This window comes from Salvelinus fontinalis, chromosome 37 (genome assembly GCF_029448725.1).
Source record: "Salvelinus fontinalis isolate EN_2023a chromosome 37, ASM2944872v1, whole genome shotgun sequence".
Taxonomy (NCBI): Eukaryota; Metazoa; Chordata; class Actinopteri; order Salmoniformes; family Salmonidae; genus Salvelinus; species Salvelinus fontinalis.
The window spans coordinates 32,804,630-32,830,281 of record NC_074701.1 but is presented as its reverse complement, the minus strand read 5'-3'; the positions used below and the strand labels follow the sequence as shown (position 1 = coordinate 32,830,281).

Sequence of the window (25,652 nt, the reverse complement as noted above, 5' to 3'; positions counted from 1 at the left end):
ATAATATTACAGTACAAGGAGCTACACAAAAAACAATATCACACTGATCTCACATTAATACCACACTGATCTCACATTACACTGATGACACATTAATACACTGATCTCACATTAATACCACACTGATCTCACATTAATACCACACTGATCTCACATTAATACCACACTGATCTCACATGAATACACTGATCACACATTAATACCACACTGATCTCACATTAATACAACACTGATCTCACATTAATACCACACTGATCTCACATTACACTGATCACACATTAATACCACACTGCTCTCACAATAATACAACACTGATCACACATTAATACCACACTGATCTCACATTAATACCACACTGATCTCACATGAATACACTGATCTCACATTAATACCACACTGATCTCACATTAATACAACACTGCTCTCACATTAATACCACACTGATCTCACATTAATACAACACTGATCACACATTAATACAACACTGATCTCACATTAATACCACACTGCTCTCACATTAATACCACACTGATCTCACATTAATACCACACTGATCTCACATTAATACAACACTGATCTCACATTAATACAACACTGATCACACATTAATACCACACTGATCTCACATTAATACCTCACTGATCTCACATTAATACCACACTGCTCTCACATTAATACCACACTGATCTCACATTAATACCACACTGATCTCACATTAATACCACACTGATCTCACATTAATACCACACATTAATACCACACTGATCTCACATTAATACCACACTGATCTCACATTAATACCACACTGATCTCACATTAATACCACACATTAATACAACACTGATCTCACATTAATACCACACTGATCTCACATTAATACCACACTGATCTCACATTAATACCACACTGATCTCACATTAATACCACACATTAATACCTCACTGATCTCACATTAATACCACACTGATCTCACATTAATACCACACATTAATACAACACTGATCTCACATTAATACCACACTGATCTCACATTAATACCACACTGATCTCACATTAATACCACACTGATCTCACATTAATACAACACTGATCACACATTAATAAAACACTGATCTCACATTAATACACTGATCACACATTAATACCACACTGATCTCACATTAATACAAAGCTGATCTCACATTAATACCACACTGATCTCACATTAATACCACACTGATCTCACATTAATACCACACTGATCACACATTAATACAACACTGATCTCACATTAATACAGCACTGATCTCACATTAATACCACACTGATCTCACATTAATACCACACTGATCTCACATTAATACCACACTAATCACACATTAATACCACACTGATCACACATTAATACCACACTGATCACACATTAATACCACACTGATCACACATTAATACCACACTGATCACACATTAATACCACACTGATCACACATTAATACCACACTGATCACACATTAATACCACACTGATCACACATTAATACCACACTGATCTCACATTAATACAACACTGATCTCACATTAATACACTGATCTCACATTAATACCACACTGATTCCACATTAATATAACACTGATCACACATTAATACCACACTGATCACATATTAATACCACACTGATCACACATTAATACCTCACTGATCTCACATTAATACAACACTGATCACACATTAATACCACACTGATCACACATTAATACACCGATCACACATTAATACACTGATCACACATCAATACCACACTGATCTCACATTAATACCACACTGAACACACATTAATACCACACTGATCTTACATTAATACAACACTGATCTCTCATTAATACAACACTGATCACACATTAATACCACACTGATCTCACATTAATACCATACATTAATACCACACTGATTACACATTAATATAACACTGATCACACATTAATACCACACTGATCACACATTAATATAACACTGATCACACATTAATATAACACTGATCTCACATTAATATAACACTGATCACACATTAATACCACACTGATCACACATTAATACAACACTGATCACACATTAATACCACACTGATCACACATTAATACCTCACTGATCTCACATTAATACCTCACTGATCTCACATTAATACCACTCTGATCTCACATTAATACCACACTGATCACACATTAATACAACACTGATCACACATTAATACCTCACTGATCTCACATTAATACCACACTGATCTCACATTAATACCACACTGATCTCGCATTAATACCACACTGATCACACATTAATACCACACTGATCACACATTAATACAACACTGATCTCACATTAATACCACACATTAATACCACACTGATCTCCCATTAATACCACACTGATCACACATTAATACCACGCTGATCTCACATTAATACAACACTGATCTCACATTAATACCACACATTAATACCACACTGATCACACATTAATACAACACATTAATACCACTCTGATCTCACATTAATACCACACTGATCTCACATTAATACCACACATTAATACCACACATTAATACCACACTGATCACACATTAATACACTGATCACACATTAATACCACACTGATCACACATTAATACCTCACTGATCACACATTAATACCACACTGATCTCACATTAATACCACACTGATCACACATTAATACCACACTGATCAGACATTAATACCACACTGATCTCACATTAATACCACACTGATCTCACATTAATACCACACATTAATACAACACTGATCTCACATTAATACCACACTGATCACACATTAATACCACACTGATCAGACATTAATACCACACTGATCTCACATTAATACCACACTGATCTCACATTAATACCACACATTAATACAACACTGATCTCACATTAATACCACACTGATCACACATTAATACCACGCTGATCTCACATTAATACCACACTGATCTCACATTAATACCACACATTAATACCTCACTGATCTCACATTAATACCACACATTAATACAACACTGATCTCACATTAATACCACACTGATCTCACATTAATACCACACTGATCACACATTAATACCTCACTGACATCACAATAATATAATTTCACAAATCATTTACCACAGGTTCGGTGATTGAAAAGGTTATATATCATTTTGAGAAGAGAAAAACTAAACTATAATCGAGAACAGCAATAAAACATTAAAATGAGAACACTAAGTTGATCGGACCATGTAATGCACAGTTAGTGTCTGTCACATGTCACTATTCAGCAAAAGCTGTTGTGCTTACTGAGAATGAAAAGATGCGAAGAGGGGGACGGAGGGGGTGATGGTAAAATAATGCAGGCACTTCCTAAAAATGTCAATATAGATATTGTGCTTTTAGGGGTCAGCTGAGAGACATATTTAGCATTCACATCCTTCCATCAACCTGCCTGCCTTCCATAAATGTTATATGTGCTTCATGTTGTTACCATAAAATTGGCGAAGTGGATCCTGAAAACCTTTTATCAGGAAAATAGAGGTGCGATTCCCGACCATGAAATACAAAAGGGGCGAGTGACAAGGGCATGAATTCCCATGACTTCACATTTTTGCATTTCCTGAAAGTGACAAGTAAACACCTTAAATCAGTAATGCTAGATGCATAATGCATTACCTGTGTTGTGACATCCATCATTTAGTGCCGACTAAAGCAAAACCCACCTTATAGTTTTACAGTACAGCAGTGACAAAACATAATGCATGATGGGAATATATTCAGGTCACAAAGTTTCAGGGGGGGGGGGGGGGGGGGTCATTTTCTGACAGGGATCTTTTCATCCTCCTCACCACAGAGAACACACCAGTTCTGCATTCATCACAAGCTAGAGGCTGAACTGAAAAATCCACACCCTTGTTACGCCAGTTACTGAAACTGGGAATAGGCTAGGTTTGACAATCTGTAGCAGTCAGACTGGAAGCTCACTCAGAGTATGCTTCATATCTATAAAATAGGACATGTATATCTCTAGAGAGTGACAACTGGGTTTTGGATATTGCCTGTAAAAAACATACTTTTTCCACTATCAGTGTAAACAAGCAGTCCAGTATCTAATTGTGAAAGTACTCTGACAATAGATACAGGGAAGTTCTTCAAACATGTGTAAAAATCAGTTGGGCTGCAAGTGACAAAGTTAAATGAGTCAGTCAGATAGTATATACTGTATGAGTGGATTCCTTAAAAGGTTTGAATGCATTTGGAAAAAATCTTCTAGAACTTACAAACAAGAGGGGAATAGATTTTCTCACAAAATAAAATGTTTTACAGCTCCCTGTCACAGAGAAGCAAATGCAAGGGTGTGTGAATGTGTGTGTGTATATGTGTGTGTGTGTGTGTGTGTGTGTGTGTGTGTGTGTGTGTGTGTGTGTGTGTGTGTGTGTGTGTGTGTGTGTGTGTGTGTGTGTGTGCGTGTCTGCTACGGACCCCCCACCTCCACCCCTCTCAGGCCCCAGGCACAACTTAGCTCTGCGGTCTACAGACTACATCCTACCGTAGACCTCGGCCATGTGAACATCTCCCCAGCAATACATCACCTTACTTATTAATGTGCACCTTGCTTACATTTCACACCCCACATCTGAATAGATTTTCTGAGAGGAAGGAATCCACAAAGCAAAACACTATTAAATAGTACCCTTCTGTGTGTGTTTCAAGTTTTATTAGTTGTAAGGCTTCATATTTGTCGCCAAACCCACTGGCTCCAGGTCATCTATAAGTCTTTGCTAGGTAAAGCTCCGCCTTATCTCAGCTCACTGGTCACCATAGCAGCACCCACCCGTAGCAGGCGCTCCAGCAGGAATATTTCACTGGTCACCTCCAAAGCCAACTCCTCTTAGGCCGCCATACCTTCCAGTTCTCTGTTGCCAATGACTGGAGTGAATTGCAAAAATCACTGAAGCTGGAGACTTATATCTCCCTCACTAACTTTAAGCATCAGCTGTCAGAGCAGCTTACCGATCACTGCACCTGTACATAGCCCATATGTAAATAGCCCACCCAACTACCTCATCCACATGTTGTTATTTTTTTCTCTCCTTTGCACCCCAGTATCTCTACTTGCACATTCATCTTCTGCACATCTATCACTCTAGTGTTTAATTGCTAAATTCTAATTATTTCACCACTATGGCCTATTTATTGCCTTACCTCCCTAATCTTACTACATTTTGCACACACTGTATATAGACTTATCTATTGTGTTATTGACTGTACGTTTGTTTATCCCATGTGTAACTCTGTACTGTTGGTTGTGTCGCACTGCTTTGCTCTATCTTGGCCAGGTCACAGTTGGAACTGAGAACTTGTTCTCAACTGGCCTACCTGGTTAAATAAAGGTGAAATAAAATAAACATGTAAAAAGTATGTGCGTGCGTGCGTGCGTGCATGTGTGTGTAGGTGGGATCTTGAACCTAAATATGTATCAGTGGAATGGGTACAGATGATGTAAGACGCAATCATTGATAACAATAGGCTTCAACCAGTATGACAGAGGATATAATGTCTGTGAATACATGGGGAACAGGAACCTCAGATTCACTATATTCATTGTGGAGCTGAGCCAGCACATCACTCACTCAGACCAGGAGAAATAAATGCATTGACCTTCTCCTAAACCATGGGGAAATGCTTGGCATCTTTTCTTAGATGTTGGTTGGTCTATCGTAAGATTCAGTCCCTCCAGATCTTTACGGTCGCAATTTTTTAAACAAAATCACTGTTACCTAAAATGGTCCAGTCAAGAGACGCGTCAACAAACTTTTTCTAGTATCTAGTCTAGTTTCTTGTAGGCCAGTCAGTCCTTACCTTGGGAGTTAGCCTGCAAGAGCCCGATGCTGTCGTCAAACTGCATAGACTTGATGTTGAGCGACGCCAGAATGCATTCCTTATCCTGCAGCGAGGCGTCGTCGATATTGTTCTGATTGGCCGACAGTATCACGCACATGTCGCAGAGGTTGATGTTGACAGCCCTTAAATCTGCACGGCTTAATGGCGTACCCTTCAGGCGCGGTGAAGAAAAGAGACGGACAGAGAGAGAGAGGAGAGGGAGAAGAGGGGAGAGGAAACAAATGACAGACTAAGTGAGGGGAGCTTTGGGAGATTAGATAACAAGTATTGCAGTTTTGCAGCGGTGATATTCAGCTGATCTAACTGGGCACTGGGGAATCAGAGACGTGGACTAATCTAAAGGGCAGTAGACGCTGAAGGCTAACAGGCCTGGTTTCTTAGGGCTCTCTGCTACTTAGTCAAGCCAGCGTTAACGAGCTCTAAAGCAGGCAGCCATGCCAGAGTTTCACATCTGAGATGGCCAGGGAAGGGTAGCTGCAGTGCATTGTAACTTCATATGAATAGGCAGCCTTTGTCACTGGTGTGAATGGATGGAAGATTGAATTAAAGAACCAGTTGTGGAATTGACAGGAACAGCCACAACACCACCAACAACAACCACAACTAATCACAAATAAATCCACTATATCACTAACTAAAGCTATACTTCTATTACTGCTAGGCCATCACTGTAAATAACAAGTTGTTCTTAACTGACTTGCCGAGTTAAATAAATAAATACAAAATGACTGCTTTACCACTGCTTTCAGTCACCTGACTGAGATACAAGTCACCTGAGATAGGAACATAAGTCACCTGAGATAAGAACATATAAGTCACCTGAGATAAGAACATATAAGTCACCTGAGATAAGAACATAGAAGTCACCTGAGATAAGAACATAGAAGTCACCTGAGATAAGAACATAGAAGTCACCTGAGATAAGAACATAGAAGTCACCTGAGATAAGAACATAGAAGTCACCTGAGATAAGAACATAGAAGTCACCTGAGATAAGAACATACAAGTCACCTGAGATAAGAACATAGAAGTCACCTGAGATAAGAACATAGAAGTCGACTGTGTCAAAATAACAACAATGTGTCTTGTACAGCCGGGTTTGGTATGAAATTCTGGAGCGTTGTTACATTGGTCTACTCACAGACAGTGCGGATGGTATGATATGATTTTGCATTGTGTTGTATTGTAAGTGCATGATGTTGTCGGTTGTATAACTTTGGCTTGTAACATTAGGTATTACAGCGGTACTCACAGGTAGTATGGAGACCTTGGGGAAGTTGTGTAGGGTTTCCCACTCTCTCCTCAGGTACTCCAGCGAGCCCACAAACACTATAGGTTTCAGCTCGTGATAATGGAAGTTGCTGGCTCTCAAAGGCATCACCAAGTTTCGCAGCCCCACTAGAGCGGACGTGACATCTCCAAATATACAGACCACTACATGGCCGCTCAACACCGTCATGGATGCCTCACTCCGGGTCTGAGCATGGAAAGAGAGAGGGGCGAGAGTGGTGAGAAACATGGAGACAGAAATAGAGAGAAAGAATAATGGGGCGAGAGAAAGAAAGAGAGAAAGAAAGAAAGAAAGAAAGAAAGAGGGGACAAACACATAGCACTGTCAGAAAACAGAGAGAGGCAGAGTGCTGATGAGAAACCCTGCAGTCCCACCCGTTGAGGTGTTAGGCTCAAGGTGAACCCGGTACAGCTTAATGCAGTTGGAACTCTAAATGGTTAAGGAGTAAGGTGTATAAAATTGCTTTCAAAGCCATGCTTGTGGTGGTTTTATACTATGACTCAGTACATAGAAAACAGTTGACTCACCTTGGAACAACAGAGGCATTGAGAGAAATGTGGATATACATTATTAGTGTGTGGTTGTTACTGCTATGTGAGGGAAACCTTTTCTTTAGAGCCTACCAAACCTCAACAATATTTTATTCTCGGCCCAATCAGTGCAAATACTAAATGGCCAACTCCATAATTCATATTCCTCAGCCTACACAGCTAAAAACAGTGTGCACATGTACATGATTTGTAAAAGCCTAGTATCTTTGTATTTATTATGGATCCCAATTAGCTGCTACCATGGCAAGAGCTACTCTTCCTGGGGTCCGGCAACATTTAGGCAGTTATATACAATTTAAAATATTACATGACATTATATTTCATAACACTTTTCACAACACATTAAGTGTGTTCCCTCAGGCCACTACTGTACTATCACATATCTACAATACAAAATCCATGTGTGTGTGTATCATCAAACTGAAAATCACCTTGGGAGTCACACGTACTATAGAACAACACCTACCATATCTGTTGATGGATAGGTACTGTATCCCTACACTGGATGTTAATAACCATGGTTCAACTCAGTTAACTCTACAGGAGGGTTGTCATGGTACCAGTATCAAAATACTACGATACTTACATTTTCTGTGGCAAGAACAAAAACACAAAGCAGAATGAACTCATAAAAAAAGTCTTTATGTCAAATGTTCTGTGCTATAGTTTGGAAAATAAACAAATGTATCTCTGTGGGACAACATGTGGCTATTTTCCTCAAGAAATAAAACGCTTTATCAGAACTTGTGAAATCAAAACATGCTTTTATTACAATTGTATAGCCAACTGGAATGTCCCGCGGAACACACACCCTCCCAGAGCACTGGTTCGCTCTTTATACCCAAATAGCACATGAGTCCACCCCATATGCAAATAAGCATACTTCCCCTAATTCTTTCTGCCATCCTTATCTTTTTAGTTCAGGCTTCCTGCTTGTTCACGCATACTAACGCCCATCATCTGCTTTCAGTTAAATTATAATAGTGGTCAGACCCTCTATCTTAGTGTGTCAACAGACTCTGTGTCCTTCCCCTCACCACTAAATCAATGCACTCTTTGTTCTGTCCCCCCTATCCTTAGGGTATCCAATTGCTTATAGGCGCCTAGGTGTCTGACACATACGTAGTGGAATGGGTAGACTATAAATCTAGTGTGTCAAAGCTTTTTCCATACATGCACTTTAAAGCACGTATGACTTTGGCCATCTGCTAATCTTTGGTTTCCTGTATTTACCAGAATGGCAAATGCACTCACATCTGCCTTCTTCTCCTATTTTCTAGTATACTCCTGTCTATTGTTTAATAGTGTGATATCTACCTACATATGTATCAATTACTCCTACAGCTGTCACGTTCCTGACCTGTTTTCTGTTAGTTTTGTATGTGTTAGTTGGTCAGGACGTGAGTTTGGGTGGGCAGTCTATGTTTTCTGTTTCTATGTTTGTTTAAGGGTTGTCTGGTATGGCTCTCAATTAGAGGCAGGTGTTTGGCGTTTCCTCTAATTGAGAGTCATATTAAGGTAGGTTGTTTCACATTGTTTGTGGTGGGTGGTTGTCTCCTGTGTCTGTGTCTATGTACGTTGCGCCACACGGGACTGTTTTCGGTTTGTTTGTTTTTTCGGTTTATGTAGTCTGTTCCTGTTTCATGCGTTCTTCGTTATATGTAAGTTCTTATGTTCAGGTGCGTCTACGTCGTTTGTTGTTTTGTAGTTAATCAAGTATAGTTCGTTTTTTGTCTTCGTTGTTTTGTCCTGTCTTAATAAATATAATGTCTAAATATCACGCTGCGTCTTGGTTCAATCCATGCTCCTCCTCTTCGGATGAAGATTGGTGAAATTGGTGTAATTGGTGAAGCGGGTTGCAGGAAAGCTTTTGCAGGAAAGCTTTTGTAGTTGAGTTCTTGGATAATAAAATAAATAAAAGATATGTGAAGAAAAGGTGTAAATATATATATATATACAGGACACGACAAGACAATACGGAAAAGACGTCTGAACTGCGAAGCCACCTTGGAGCATGGAGCATCATGTATATACAGAGCTACACTGTATATACCATGACAACCCTACAACCCCATGTCATGACAACCCTACAATACTGATGTCATGACAACCCTACAATACTGGTGTCATGGCAACCCTACAATACTGATGTCATGACAACCCTACAATCCTGATGTCATGACAACCCTACAATACTGATGTCATGACAACCCTACAATACTGGTGTCATGACAACCCTACAATACTGGTGTCATGACAACCCTTCAGGGAGACGTAGATGACCACTCACCAGGATGACCTTCTCGATCTCTTTAGACGGACACCAGTGGAACATTCCTGTGGAGTCATACTGCTTCAAGTTCATGTCCATGTTCTCCATCTGCTCGTTCCCAGGGATTAGTAGAGGATCATGCCTGCTGAGGGGACATGACACAACAACCAACAGTATGAGCTGGGGACCACCATGGTCAAAATGATGCTATTTGGTTTTTATGTGTTTTATTACTACCTAGGTTTGGTTGAAACCTAAAACTAATCACTCACTATCATTTCCTTCTCTAACCCTAGATACCACAGCTACCCAGTCATCAGAAAGTTGTTGAAGGATATTGGTAGCAGCATTGGGGACAGAGCAAGGCCTGAGTGTCCACTATGTCACCGCTGACAAAGCTGACTTTGTGGTATGAGAATGGAGCGCCAATTTAGGGCTTTTAGCCCCGTCCCCTCGCTCACGACACTGCCAACAGTAAAAGCTCCAACAGGACTTTAAATATTTCAGGAATTTGAACCAATCACATTTTGCTTTCCCAACTGATGCCCATGAATGATTTATCAGCAGCATGCCACCAGCAAACTGTCTGCTGCTTAGTGACGGACCGCTGAGTTTAATCAGCTGTAATGTTAACACTGACCATGGAAGAGCGGAGTGAAGCTTCTTCTCTCAATCAGATAGTGTGGTCCCATTCTGATTAAATATAAAAAGTAGGATTTGAAATTCTACTGCGCAAATTTTTATACTATCCCATAATTAATACACCTGTTTAGACTAATGTTAGTGCTGGGCCAGAACAAATGTGCACCCCATAGGGTCCCCCAAGATTGAGAAACACGGAATCAGTGTTTGAGCTGAGAGCCAGGGGCCGGACTACAAAGGTTTCCCTCTGATGTCTACCATGGGTCTACAGGGAATTCGCTCCCTCTGTCGGTATCACCTCAGAAACTCTTACTCTGGGGTCACACGATGCAACTTTCACACAATTTTAGTTGCAGTTGCAAGTGACATAATTTCATAACTTTTTTGATACACAAAAAAACTCAACACGCAACAGCCAATCAAATTGAAGCTGCTTTAGTCATATCATTCCATATGGGTTGAGAATTCTAAACTCACCTAATGCCATCTGCTGCATTAAATCGTGATTTCACAAATTATTTATTAATCCAAACATTTGGTTATTGATTGAGGATCGATTTAGACAAAATGTTGGCTGTACAATTTAGCTAGCTAGCCAAAATGAAATTGCCAGCACTGTTCTAATCAAACTAACAAAGAGCTAACCAAGCTAGCAACGAACTAAGCTAACAATGAACTAAGCTAACTAGCTAGCTAACATCAATGGAGTTCATGTTGAACAATTTCAGTTGAAACTGGTAAGAGACAGGTCTGGGTTCCCTTAAAACCTGTTGAGGATAGAGGGCGCTATTTTCACCTTGGGAAAAAAATCGTGCCCAATTTAACCTGTTGAGGCTGGGGGCGCTGTTGTCACTATTTATGCTAATCGTGTAATTTTTTAAACGGCTTCCCACAAAATTCTTGATCGTACAATATGCATATTATTATTATTATTATTGGATAGAAAACAGTCTATAGTTTCTATAGGAGTTGAAATTTTGTCTCTAAGTGAAACAGAACCCATTCTACAGCAATTTCCCTGACATGGAGTCAGATTTCAGAAATGTTGGCCCCTGATCTGGAGTCAGTTAAAAGGCCACAGTTATTGCTATGAGTATACGGACACTGCTTACGTCTTCCCCTGGATGCCTTTACGTGATGACGATTTGAATGGGGTCGATTGCGCGTTCACAGGCACTACAAATTAAAAAACCCTGAGGCTAGTCACTCTTTTGGAGCTGCGTCATGCGCCTGGAGGACACCGACCCGCACCTGTTCCAAGCATTAGTGGAGGGAGTAATATTACTCTGGTCATGTTTCTACTCGTTATAGGAGTTAAAAACATCATAAGGTAGTTAATTTAAAGCGTTTTATAGCAATTTATATCCGTTTAGTGCGATTTTGGGACATTTATTTCTGAAACGCTGTGAATGGCTGGGCACGCTTCCAGTTCATCCCGAACGCAGTTGGCATTTCCACATGGCAAGAGGACAGCTTTCCACCAAAAGACGATTAGACCCAAGAAAGGATCCTTTGCCCAAGATACTGATGGAAGAACAGCTCAAAGTAGGACATTTTTATTATGATAAATCGTGTTTCTGTCGAAAAATGTTAGTGGCTTAGGACGCCATGTTTTTTGACGTAGCTTCGCTTGGCGCAAATTGTATTGAAAAGTAAGGATAATTTAAAAAATGTAATTCCGTGATTGTATTAAGAATTAAATTGTCTATCAATCCCTGTCCACCCTATATTTTTTAGTCACGTTTATGAGTATTTATGTATAAGAGTAGATCACTGTCTAATATGGCGCACGGACATTTTCTCACCAGCTGGGCTACATTTCACATTGTCTAACCATGATTTTGGTGGCTAAATATGCACATTTTCGAACAAACTGTATATGTATGTTGTAATGTGATGTTACAGGGGTGTCATCTGAAGAATTCTGAGAAGGTTAGTGAAAAAATAATATATTTTGGCGATGTTTACGTTATCGCTCACTTTGGCTAGAATTAATGCTGGGGTAATGTTTGCACATGTGCTATGCTAATATAACGATTTATGGTGTTTTCGCTGTAAGACACTTAGAAAATCTGAAATATTGTCTGTATTCACAGGATCTGTGTCTTTCGATTCGTGTATGCTGTGTATTTTTACGAAATGTTTGATGATTAGTAAGTAGGTAAACACGTTGCTCTATGTAGTTATTCTAGTCCATTTGTGACGGTGGGTGCAATTGTAACCTATGCCATCTACCTGAAATATGCACATTTTTCTAACAAAACCTATCCCATACCATAAATATGTTATCAGACTGTCATCTGATGAGTTTTTTTCTTGGTTAGGGGCTATAAATATCTTAGTTTAGCCGAATTAGTGATAGCTACTGTTGTTGGTGGACAAATAAAAGATGGTGGATTATGCTAATGTGTTTTTAGCTAATAGATTTACATCTTTACATATTGTGTCTTCCCTGTAAAACATTTTAAAAATCGGACATGTTGGCTGGATTCACAAGATCTGTGTCTTTCATTAGCTGTATTGGACTTTAATGTGTGAAAGTTAAATATTTAAAAAAAATATTTTTTTTGAATTTCGCGGCTCTGCCTTTTCAGTGGGGGTGGGGGGGGAGTGCCGCTAGCGGCACCCTCATCCTAGACAGGTTAAACGGCCTCGTACTCTATTCTTGCTCGTACAATATGCATATTATTATTACTATTGGATAGAAAACACTCTCAAGTTTCTAAAACCGTTTGAATTATATCTGTGAGTAAAACAGAACTCATTTGCACCAAACTTCCTGTCAGAAAGTGAAAAATCTGAAATCGAGGCTCTGTTCCAGGGCCTCCCTATATATTTGCTTGAAATCTATTAGTATACATGCACTTCATACGCCTTCCACTAGATGTCAATAGGCTGTGAGAGGTGAAATGGGGTTTCTAGGTATATCTATGGTCAAAAGAGAGAGCTTGGAATGACATGACCCCAAATTCCTTTGTTCAGGAAGGCGTAGAAAGGTCATCAGTATTGGCTTCTGAAAAGCATTCGTTATAGACGTCTAATATCTACGTCTTTGATTTTATTTGATAAATGTGATAATATCATTGTAAAGTATGTTTTTTCAATATAGTTTTATCAGAGTATTGACATTTTTTCGGGAGTTTTGGCGTGTTCCGTTCTCTGCGTTTGTTCACGATGGACAGCTTCGCGCCACTTGGCTAGTTTTGCTTGCTAATTCGAGAGGGAAAAGGACATTCTAAAACCAAACAACGATTGTTCTGGACAAAGGACCCCTTGTGCAAGATTCTGATGGAAGCTCAACAAAAGTAGGACCCATTTATGATGTTATTTCCTATTTCTGTCGAAAATGTGTTGTTGTGTTTTCCGCCTTGATTTTGGGCGCTCTCTCGCTATAACGTAAGCTGCATGTCGTACTAAAGTTATTTTTAGAATTCTAACACGGTGATTGCATTAAGAACTAGTGTATCTATCATTTCCTATACAACATGTATTTTTTAGTAAAGTTTATGAATAGTTATTTGGTCAGAATAGGTGAGTGTCAGATATATCCGGAGATTCTGGAAAATAGTTGCTACATTTTCACAATGTATAACCACGGATTTCAGCTCTAAATATGCACATTTTCGAACAAACCATATATGTATTGTGTAATATGATGTTATAGGACTGTCATCTGATGAAGTTTATAAAGGTTAGTGAAATAATTAATATATTTTGCTGGTTTTGTCGCTATCAATACTGTTGCCTTGAATCAATGCTGTTGTGTGGTAGGCTATTGTAGTAAGCTAATATAATGCTATATTGTGTTTTCGCTGTAAATCACTTAAAAAAATCGGAAATATTGTCTGGATTCACAAGATGTTTGTCTTTCATTTGCTGTACACCATGTATTTTTCAGAAATGTTTTATGATGAGTGTTTAGGTATTTCACGTTGGTCTCTATAATTACTCTGGCTGCTTCGGTGCTATTTGTGATGGTAGCTGTGATGGTAGCTGCAATGTAAAACTGATTTATACCTCAAATATGCACATTTTTCAAACAAAACATAGATTTATTGTATAACATGTTATAACACTGTCATCTGATGAAGTTGTTTCTTGGTTAGTTTGGTTGGTTTTGTGCAAGCTACCTGTGCTGTGAAAGAAATGTCTGTGCTGTTTTGTATTTGGTGGTGAGCTAACATAAATATACGTGGTGTTTTCGCTGTAAAACATTTTCAAATGTTCCGCTAGCGGAACCCCGGTGCTAGACAGGTTAAGAAATACATGTATTGACTGCCAAAGCATGTACATAAACGTTTAGTAGCCCTGATGCCAATATCTAATTATACAGCACTGACATCTGTGTTGACATGACAACTGGGCCGGAGTTCAGAACCTTCGAATGGATCATTCATTTTGATTGGCTGTTACTTGCAACTACTTGCACAAATTTGAAATAAAGTAGCAACCAAAGTTGCATGTAACACCAGCCTTAATGTTCACAAAGGTATTGTCTGCATCATTGCCCTATGTTATTGAAAGTAAGTAAGAAAGAACCCTTAGGATATCCTGAAAACTTGTTTTGTTTTTTACTGTATTTTGTGTTCAAAACATGAACATTTATCGAAGACTTATGACACTCGTCTCTTGAACAAATTAAAGAGCAGGGTAAGAAACGGCTTCATACAGCATCTTTGTGTTTCTTTTTGAGGGTGACATTGGCGTAATGTGTGAGAAAACATCATGGGTGTTTGACATACAGCACATCTCCTTCCATCACGCTCTCTCTGTTCGATCACCAGTGGCACTCTGTGTGACAAGTCTCTCTGATGCTCCTACACTTGGCTTCCATTTCATTGCAAGAAATATCACATCAAAAATGTGTAAATTAGTTCCCAACCTCCATTCCTCTCTCTCTTCGTGTCTCTCTCTCTGTCTCTCCATCTCTGTCTGTACCTCCCTCCCTCCCTCCCTCTCTCCACCCCTCTCTCCATCCCTCTCTCCCTCCCTCTCTGTCTGTCTGTACCTCCCTCCCTCTCTCTCTCCCTCCCTCTCCATCCCTCTCTGTCTGTACTTCCCTCCCTCTCTCTCTCCCCCCCTTCCTCCCCTCTCTCTCCCCCCCCCCCCCCCTCTCTCTCTCTCCCTCCCTCTCTCTCTCCTTCCCTCTCTCCATCCCTCTCTGTCTGTATGGAGATAGATTAAATCAGTTGGTGCAGGTGTTAATAACTCTGACAGCGTTTAGTGCTTTTACACCCTGGCTGAATATTTCATTCTGAGCCGCGTGTTGCGCCACTCTCCACAAGTCCCTGTCACCTCAATCAGAGCATGCGGGGGCTGACTGGTGCAGGAAGGCAGGCAGGCACCTCCTCCTCCCCTGTCAAAGATGGCTATCTTTCACACAACTGTCAGCGGTGACAATTGTCTTCCTGTCTTCTCCTCCCTGCTCTCCTCCTCTCCCCCCTCTCTTCTCTCCTCTCTCCCTCTCCTATTTCCTCTCATCTCCTCCTCTCCCCTATTTCCTCTTATCTCCTCCTCTCCTCCTCTCCCCTATTTCCTCTCCTCTCTCTCCTCCTCTCCCCTATTTCCTCTCCTCTCTCATCTTCTCCTCTCCTTTCCAATCCTCACCTCTATTTTTCTCTCCTTTGCTCCTCCCCTCTCCCCTTCTCTCTCTCTTTCCTCTACCCTAGAACCAATCAAGGGAACTGGAGGTTAACAGACATGACACTTGTGTCCGCCACACCACGCCCAGGGGACATATGTGTGACGTTCTGAGTATAGCACAATTAGTCTCCTTACCCATCAAAAGGGTTAGAATGGTGTTAATTCCCGGACAGGAGCATGTCGTTCACGCGTGGAACAGAACGCTACGATGGTTATGGTGAACACAGCTCGTTGGCTCAATGCCATGTCAGATTGGCGGATCGGGAAATGACTTTGTATTTACACAGGCTGAGCCGGCTCCCAGACTAACAGTTTCAGATATCAGATATCTAGCCAGTACAAAAACATATTTTGTAGAATATTAAACAAAACATTTAAATCGGCTAGAAAATGAACATGGTATCAAAAGAGAATTTACTGTACATTGCAATATATTTGCATTTAATTGCCTTGCCTAAAGAAAAGGCCTATAGTTTCTGCCAAGTAAATGGTGGGTGTACCCTAACTGTACAATGAAGTAGCCTAGGCAATAAAAGACAGCCCATAACAAAGGAGAAATTGCCCTCTTTCTCTCCCGTCTCTCCCTCTCTATACTCCCACTCCCTCTCTCCCCAACTGTCTCTCTCCAACTGTCTCTCTCCAACCGTCCCTCTCCAACCGTCCCTCTCCAACCGTCCCTCTCCAACCGTCCCTCAGTGTATATTTCAAACAGAGTTATTCCAGTGCATCGCTCAGCAGTCGCTAGCTGGGGAGGGGTATGCTCCCCCAATCCCTCTCCAGCAGGCTATGAAGGCAGCCTCTCGCTTTGAAAGTTCTCCCCATCATGCAAACTGACAAAAACATGCTTTTCAAAAACCCACAGCCAATCTGTTGATCATTATTTATTTACAAAGGCCTTCAGGCAGCAAGTCCTGTAAAAACCAGACTTGATATGGTCTACACTCTCTCTCTCTGCTGTGTTTCCTATCCTTCCTTGTAGAGTAAAGTATCCCTAAGGCTACCTCAAACAATCACTTTTCATTGTGCATAAAATACACCTTGTAAAGCATAAGTATTTAATATATATGGTATCATATATTGACAGGGGCTGTGGGGAGAGAAAGGGGCTGTGGTCGGCGCTGGGTAATTTGATGTTTTGCTGAGGGCTATGACTTGAAAAAGCCTACACCTAGAACAGAGGACCTGTCATCCGCAGCCCCAAGAGCCAGCCGAATACACAAGCACCCCTAAAGCAGAGAAACTTTGACACCGCTTTGAAGCATTTTCAAAACCAAGTAAATAACTCCTAAGAATTATTATCACTGTGAGATCAAAGCGGAGATGCATATATTACACGGCAAATGGGGACCATCTCCTCAGCAGAGGAGAGAATGAGAGAGAGAGAGAAAAAAGGTTTTGTTAAGAAACAAAAACTAGCAGCCATCTGGAAGTGTGCCAGTTTTTCTTTCTTTTGTCGAGGTTTGCTCTTTTTAAACAAGGGCATCTCCAACACTGCTCTCTTTGCAAACGAGACTGAAGGGTAGGACTCTATGTTGGCCTAATGGTTGGGCGTGTGTGTGAGGGCTCGTTAAATTGCTTGTTTTGTTGAGAACTGAGAGTTAGCCTAACATATACAGCAGACAAGCAGTACATACAATCATACAGAGCACTTCTGTTGGCTGCTGTTCAAAGATGCCCTAATGGGACCCTAGTAACAACCAGCTCTACCACACAAAGCCCACCAAAGGATTCCATTGAGTTTTGTAAAGAACATACAGTACACAGAAAAATATCCTATAAACCAAAATGCAATGTTGAAATGAACAGCACCATATTTCTAGCACTTTGTGTATCTGACTCATTGATGTTGATTACTGCATCGTTGGGTTTAGAGCTAGCAAGAAAGGCTGTTCACTGAACTTGTGCACATGACATTTAAACTTGAAACTATGAGAAAATTAGGTAACTTTGGTTGTAACAATACATTTGCAAACATAATTATAGAATCTTTAATTAATGTGTTGTTTTCAGTTAAAGATTGAATTTAACATCAACCACATGGATACATTGTCATGCTTGTTTTCTTTTTCATGATAGTTTAAGAATCTCTTTCTGAAAGAAAATCATATTATTTAGAAAAGCATATGCCTTTTACTGTATCCCTAAGTACGCTTTCATATTAACTTTTTTAAATTTGAAGACAAAAGCTTTTTTCTAAATCTAATATTAGTTCATGTGGAAATATATGCTCTTCAGCTCCAAATACTTTGTGACTCACATGAACAAAAGTACACAGCACCATTAGGAGATTGTATATTTATACAGTAAGATACAGGGCTCTAACAATCACTGTCATTTAAAAGGAAGTGGATCTATGCTGTGAGTGTCCATGTTTTCACCCATCTTCACCACTGTGCTTCCACCCTGCCACCCAGATCGGACAGCCCCCCCTCTCTATCTCTGCATTTTTCATGCCGTCCTACCAACGTCTCTCTCCTTTAGCACAAAAACCTAAACCTTTTCATCTTTCAAAGTCAATTAACGGCAATTTAATTCCAGAGGACAGGATAAAAGGAAGATAATATTGCAAATTCATTTTTGATTGCGATAATACATCTCACATATGGCCTTAAGTAGCAGAAACAGTAGTCGCAGGGGTCCCACAATAGATCGCACTGCCCCGGGGTAGAGGAACCACGGGGAGTACTCTGATTGGTTGCTGGTGTCGTTAGTGCCAGCGTTGTTTAAGGACTACATGTGGACGGGAGGGATCAGAGGGGGGATGAAGGGGGATGAAGGCAGGGTGGTGGGGTGACAGATGATACTTTAAAGCCATTTTTTTCCAAACAGCTACTCCTCCTCACACAGACTCTCTTTCATGACAGGAATATTTCAGCTCTGTCATTACCCACTGTCTGACAGCATGCCAGCCTAAACACCCCAGCTGTCCTCTCCCCTTCTTACTCTCACTTTGTTCCCCCTCTCCTCTATCGCTAATGTGCTCGGCTCCCCTGCTTCTTCACTCCCTCCTCCAACCATCCCACCACCACTACCACCACCATCTAACCCTCTCGCCTTCTCCCACCCCTGACTTGAACTTTCTTACTCTCCTCCTTATTCGTTCCCCCCTTCCCCACTCCCACCAATCATTCATCTCTCTTTCTCTCTCCCACTCCTCCCTCTCACCCTCTCACTTCCTTACTATCTTTCTGTTTGAAGCATCAAATCAATATCTTACCTCATCATGTTGGGGGAGTTGTTGGGTGAGTTTCGCATGCCTCCGTTCCGCTGCTTTTTTTTGGGTGACAGAGTTGACGGGTGCTCGTCTTCAACTACAAACACATGCAAAGAGTGTCAGGCTATGGACAGACGGGGAGGTTAATGTGAGCTGGAACTGACACGTCAAAGAACACAACAAAAAAAACACAGACAACAACAAAAAACTCATAAAACAACATGTCATACTAAGACAGAAGACTGACAGAAAGAGAACACCTTAGTTATTAGGGGGACAAAGGTCCATTGGAGAAAAGAAAAAGAAAAACCACCTAGTAAGACTTGACATCGGCTTACTCCGCCAAAACCCAAACCTTTTGGTTCGGTTCCTCTGGACTGGGTTCTATATAGTGGTACTGGATCACTTTAGCTCTGGTATCTCTCTTTAGATCCAGTCAAGACTGCATGTGGTTGGACCTCTAGCAGTCTGCATCAGTGTGCCCATGCTTCCCTAGGCCAGCCAATACGGGCCATGTGACTAGAACGGACTGTCATTGTCAACAGTGCATCGTGGACAGAATCAATGACAGAGATAGAGAGAGAGAGAAAGACAGAGAGAGACAGAGAGAGAGAGAGAGAGAGCGAGAGAGACAGAGAGAGAGAGAGCGAGAGAGACAGAGAGAGAGGATGGTTCTGTGCAGTTTGGTTGTTTTGAATGGATGACTAATGAGGCAGACCCTCAACCCATCATTCCTGCTCTAGCTATGGATAGGGTTTCAAAATTCCAGTAACTTTGGCAAAATTCCACGATTTTCTGGAGGGAATAAGTCTGGAGGGGAATAAGTCTGGAGAGAATAAGTCGGGAGGGAATAAGTCTGGAGGGAATAAGTCTGGAGGGAATAAGTCTGGAGGGAATAAGTCTGGAGGGAATAAGTCTGGAGGGAATAAGTCGGGAGGGAATAAGTCTGGAGGGAATAAGTCTGGAGGGAATAAGTCGGGAGGGAATAAGTCTGGAGGGAATAAGTCTGGAGGGAATAAGTCGGGAGGGAATAAGTCGGGAGGGAATAAGTCTGGAGGGAATAAGTCTGGAGGGAATAAATCGGCAGGGAATAAGTCGGCAGGGAATAAGTCTGGAGGGAATAAGTCTGGAGGGAATAAGTCTGGAGGGAATAAGTCTGGAGGGATAAGTCTGGAGGGAATAAGTCTGGAGGGAATAAGTCTGGAGGGAATAAGTCTGGAGGGAATAAGTCGGGAGGGAATAAGTCTGGAGGGAATAAGTCTGGAGTGAATAAGTCTGGAGGGAATAAGAAGGAAATCCGGAATACTCCTACCAATTTTAGGAAAGTTAACGGAATTTTGCAACCCTAGCTATAGAGCACAATGGCTCTTCTATAGGTCTAACTTAAGCTCCATGCCACAAGCACCCAGCCAATCAGGACTGCACGAGCATCCCAGAGTAGCCAATCACATGCACAACCAGCACTCCAAACAGGAAATTATTGAGTAGCCTAGCATTAGCATTATGGCTAGCACACACTAAATACCAGTAGCTAGATGAAGCTCAAAATAACCCTTTAAAATAGCTGAAATATACTATATGAAAAGATAATTGGGATTGATGCATTAATAACCAATATAAGAAGTATTAAATACATTCAAACAATAAACTTGCTGAGCACAGCTTTAAAAGGAACAAAAATTCTACTCCATATTCATCATCTCCAGCACCACCCCAACATCAACATATGTGAAAATGGAGCTTTTCTATGTTTGTAGTAAAACAGATAGAGGAAGATAAGTGTTTACGATGACATCGGTGTGCATTGTGTGATTTTAACCAATCATGAAAAAGGGGGATACCTAGTCAGTACAACTAATTACATTTAACTGAAATGTGTTCTTCGCATTTAATCCAAACTCTCCGAATCAGAGAGGTGTGGGGAGCTGCCTTAATCGATATTAACGTCATCGGTGCCCAGGGAACAGTGGGTTAACTGTCCTGCTCAGGGACAGAACGACAGATTTTTACCTTGTCAGCTCTGGGATTCGATCCAGCAACCTTTCGGTTACTGGCCCAATGCTCCTATCCGCCATTGCCTACTAATTGGTTGATGATGTCATTGGAAACACTTTTTTACTACAAAACATAGAAACGCTCCATTTTCACATTTGCTGATGTTGGGGTGGAGATGATGAATATGAAGTTGAACAATTGTGACATTTCCCATTAAATGAATATTGTACTACAGTCAGGCAGCACTCTGAAGTTTTAGATTAGCTTGATCTGATAGACGTTCATTTTCCTGTCAGCTACTCTTCACTCTGCAGGAGATTAAAACTTTTCTCTGAACCAGACACAGACAGAAGACTAAGAGAAAAACCCAGCTCGAGAGAAGTCCAGGCCCAGTAACCTACTGAAGACTTTCAGTTTAGCTAAGACCAGACTTTTCTACTGTCTGTCTGTGAGTTCCAAAGGCCTTCAGAGTCAGACAGGGCACCCAGGGACTTTTCTACTGTCTGTCTGCGAGTTCCAAAGGCCTTCAGAGTCAGACAGGGCACCAAGGCACTTTTCTACTGTTTGTCTGTGAGTTCCAAAGGCCTTCAGAGTCAGACAGGACACCCAGGCACTTTTCTACTGTCTGTCTGCGAGTTCCAAAGGCCTTCAGAGTCAGACAGGACACCCAGGGACTTTTCTACTGTCTGTCTGTGAGTTCCAAAGGCCTTCAGAGTCAGACAGGACACCCAGGCACTTTTCTACTGTCTGTCTGTGAGTTCCAAAGGCCTTCAGAGTCAGACAGGACACCCAGGCACTTTTCTACTGTCTGTCTGTGAGTTCCAAAGGCCTTCAGAGTCAGACAGGGCACCCAGGCACTTTTCTACTGTCTGTCTGTAAGTTCCAAAGGCCTTCAGAGTCAGACAGGGCACCCAGGCACTTTTCTACTGTCTGTCTGTGAGTTCCAAAGGCCTTCAGAGTCAGACAGGGCACCCAGGCACTTTTCTTATTCACTCCACATTCTCCACAGCACACAAATGCCAAAGCCACTTCAAACCCTGTATTAGTGCATTGGTTAGAAATCAATACTACAGCATGATATTAATGCAAATCAATGTAGCGTAGCTGCAAGCGCTGACTGCTCCGAGCACCAAGGACATTTCATTACCGTCTGAGCATCCCTTCTAGACTGTCACCTAATTGCACTAATAAAATATAAAAATGCGGCTTTGCCCCCTAATAAAATGCCATTCTCTGACATTTCCGCTCTGCAAATGTGGATGTCCTGAATAGCTAATATCACAAGAAAGCGCTTTCCACTTTACAACCGCATCGCTCTCTAGTCTAATCCACTTTGTGAAAATATCACAGAATAAAATATTATTTCCTGTTGGCTTATTGTTCTATGTTAGTAGATACACCCAGTCTCATATCTCTGGGCCTAGCCAGTCTCATATCTCTGGGCCTAGCCAGTCTCATAACTCTGGGCCTAGCCAGTCTCATAACTCTGGGCCTAGCCAGTCTCATATCTCTAGGCCTAGCCAGTCTCATATCTCTGGGCCTAGCCAGTCTCATATCTCTGGGCCTAGCCAGTCTCATATCTCTGGGCCTAGCCAGTCTCATATCTCTGGGCCTAGCCAGTCTCATAACTCTGGGCCTAGCCAGTCTCATAACTCTGGGCCTAGCCAGTCTCATATCTCTAGGCCTAGCCAGTCTCATATCTCTGGGCCTAGCCAGTCTCATATCTCTGGACCTAGCCAGTCTCATATCTCTGGGCCTAGCCAGTCTCATATCTCTAGGCCTAGCCAGTCTCATATATTTGAGCCTAGTCAGTCTCATATCTCTAGGCCTAGCCAGTCTCATATATCTGGGCCTAGCCAGTCTCATATCTCTGGGTCTAGTCAGTCTCATATATCTGGGTCTAGCCAGTCTCATATATCTGGGCCTAGCCAGTCTCATATCTCTGGGCCTAGCCAGTCTCATATCTCTAGGCCTAGCCAGTCTCATATCTCTAGGTTTGGCCAGTCTCATATCTTTGAGCCTAGCCAGTCTCATATCTTTGAGCCTAGCCAGTCTCATATCCTTGGCCGTGTGATAAATCAGTTCTGTTAAAAGCTGGTGGGATTTACGCACAACAACGACACTAATTTAGATCAGCAACAATGAAACAACATGTTCTGCACTGCAGCCATGGAGATCACAGCTTTGAAAACTAAACTGATTTCTACACAACAGTCTCTCTGAGATTGATATAGCAGACTGTTGTTGTCTGAATGATCAGGGCAGCAATTCTGTCACATCATCACTCAAATGTAATTTAAATCAAATAAAAACTACTCAAACTTCTCAAGGCATCTATTCAAATGCAATAAAACAGTAAGGACTTCCTGGGCTAAGGACTACATGTGATCTATCACTAAGCCAGGTAGTAGAAAGTCATCTACTGGTCCTATTCCATAGCTTGGCAGCCACACACACAGCACTGGGTGTTGCATTGCTGAGTACATGAGAGCTGCTTCCATGCAAAGCAGTAGCAGTGGTGAGGGCAGCGGTGGTATTGACAACTAGCAGCAGCTAGTAGCAGCTCAGTGAAGGCAGGCGACGGACGCAGTGTGACAGTACAGGACAGTACGGGGTGTTAAGAACTGACAGGCACTGATGTATCTTGCCAAGGGGGGCAACCTACAGGCCCTGCTGCTGCTGTGGTCGTGCAGCGCTGCGTTACTGGGGTGGTAGCGGTATTTCACCGGCAGGCTGCGGGCCCGGTTCAGCCTGCTCTGTTCGGCCAGGGCCCGGCCCGTCCCGTCCCCCCTGCTGGGGCCGGAGATACTGAAGCAGAGTCCCCCGTGGGGCCCAAGACCCAGCCCCACCCTCGGAGGAAGCAGGCTTCCTTTACGGTTATTAAAGAGGGGTACGGCGGGGTCTGCGTCCCGGGGGGCCAGGGGGTCCTTGTGGCGAGAGGGGCGAGGCGGTGCTTGGGGGTGAAGGGCGTTAGATGTGATGCAGGAGGAGGGCGCAGTGCAGTTGGAGATTTTAATTGATGGGTTTTGTAAAGACGCTCTAACTTCATCCTTTACTGTCAAACAATGGAGAATAAACAGAGTGAGGCAGAAAGGCTGGAGAGACCGAGGTTACTAGATAGATAGAAAGACAATGGTATTTACTTTATAATTTATCTTGTGCTGGGAAATATTAAATTGTGTGTTAAAAAGCTATTTGTTATTATATTCAGCAGGCCAAACATTTTAGGATAAATGTTACATTTCTGCTTCTTTTTAAAACATATACAGTAAACATGCTCATACGCAGTTATAAACACTGAGACAAAATAAATCCTTATTAAAACAATGTTATATGAATTATTAATCATTTATCCTGCATCACTAAATATTTAAATGAGAAAAATGTATGTGATTTTCATTGTTGGACCATTTCTTTCCCACTTGATAATGACGTGAGGTTTGAGAAGGGTCCTGTACTTGAAAGCAGTCATTTTCTCGGTAATTGATGATGGCACCTAAATATTACATTTATTTTTTAATTCCTAATAAACAATAAACATCTGTTTTTCTCTCCCTCGCTCCGTTGTGCTACAGTGCCGTGTTAGAACACAGCAGTAACACAGTCTGTGTATAAATACCCAGGCCAAATCATGTTCAAAACCTCTCCACAGTTGAACCTCATCTCTACCACAATGTATGGTATTACATATTACGGTAAAGTAGGTTGTTTGGTTGCTGTGTGTGTCATGGTTTTGGCCGGTCCCCCCCCCCCCCCCTGGAGCACTAAACAGAGGTTTATCCCAGCTGTCAGCTGCCTCCTTGATTTACAGAGCACCACCGATAGCTCCTGGATTCATCTGTCCCTTGTCAAACACGCGCAGTGTTCGAGTGCCCTCACACACCCTGGCAGGTCCACTGTGCACTCAGAACAGCCCAGACGGCAACTGTCCCTACCAGAAATGCTAATGATTAGATGGGGCCATCACGCATGCAAGCCCCCATCAGGGTCCTATGCAAATCACAGACAGGACGGGACAGTGGAGAGGATACTGTTGTTCGTTTATTAAATCTGAGCTAAGTTTGATTTGTGTATTAGTATTAGGCCTACCTGTGTTGGGTACTACGTTGGTATCATAGTATGT

At 41.6% G+C, this 25,652-nt stretch overlaps 1 protein-coding gene across 25 annotated transcripts in view; it reads right to left on the bottom strand.

Annotated features, from left to right (window-relative positions):
* LOC129836540 (calcium-activated potassium channel subunit alpha-1-like) overlaps positions 1-25,652 on the bottom strand; it is a 361,164-nt gene that overhangs the window by 50,698 nt on the left and 284,814 nt on the right. For 17 of the 25 annotated variants that reach the window (XM_055902883.1, XM_055902881.1, XM_055902893.1 and 14 more), the window contains 4 exons: positions 19,538-19,631; positions 10,054-10,177; positions 7,174-7,398; positions 5,880-6,072 (listed from right to left, as the gene is read on the bottom strand). In XM_055902883.1, the coding sequence (XP_055758858.1) occupies positions 5,880-6,072; positions 7,174-7,398; positions 10,054-10,177; positions 19,538-19,631 (636 nt within the window). Of the gene's footprint in view, positions 1-5,879; positions 6,073-7,173; positions 7,399-10,053; positions 10,181-19,537; positions 19,632-25,652 lie in introns of all 25 variants that reach the window. The other 8 variants (XM_055902871.1, XM_055902888.1, XM_055902887.1 and 5 more) reach the window with 1 other exon arrangement.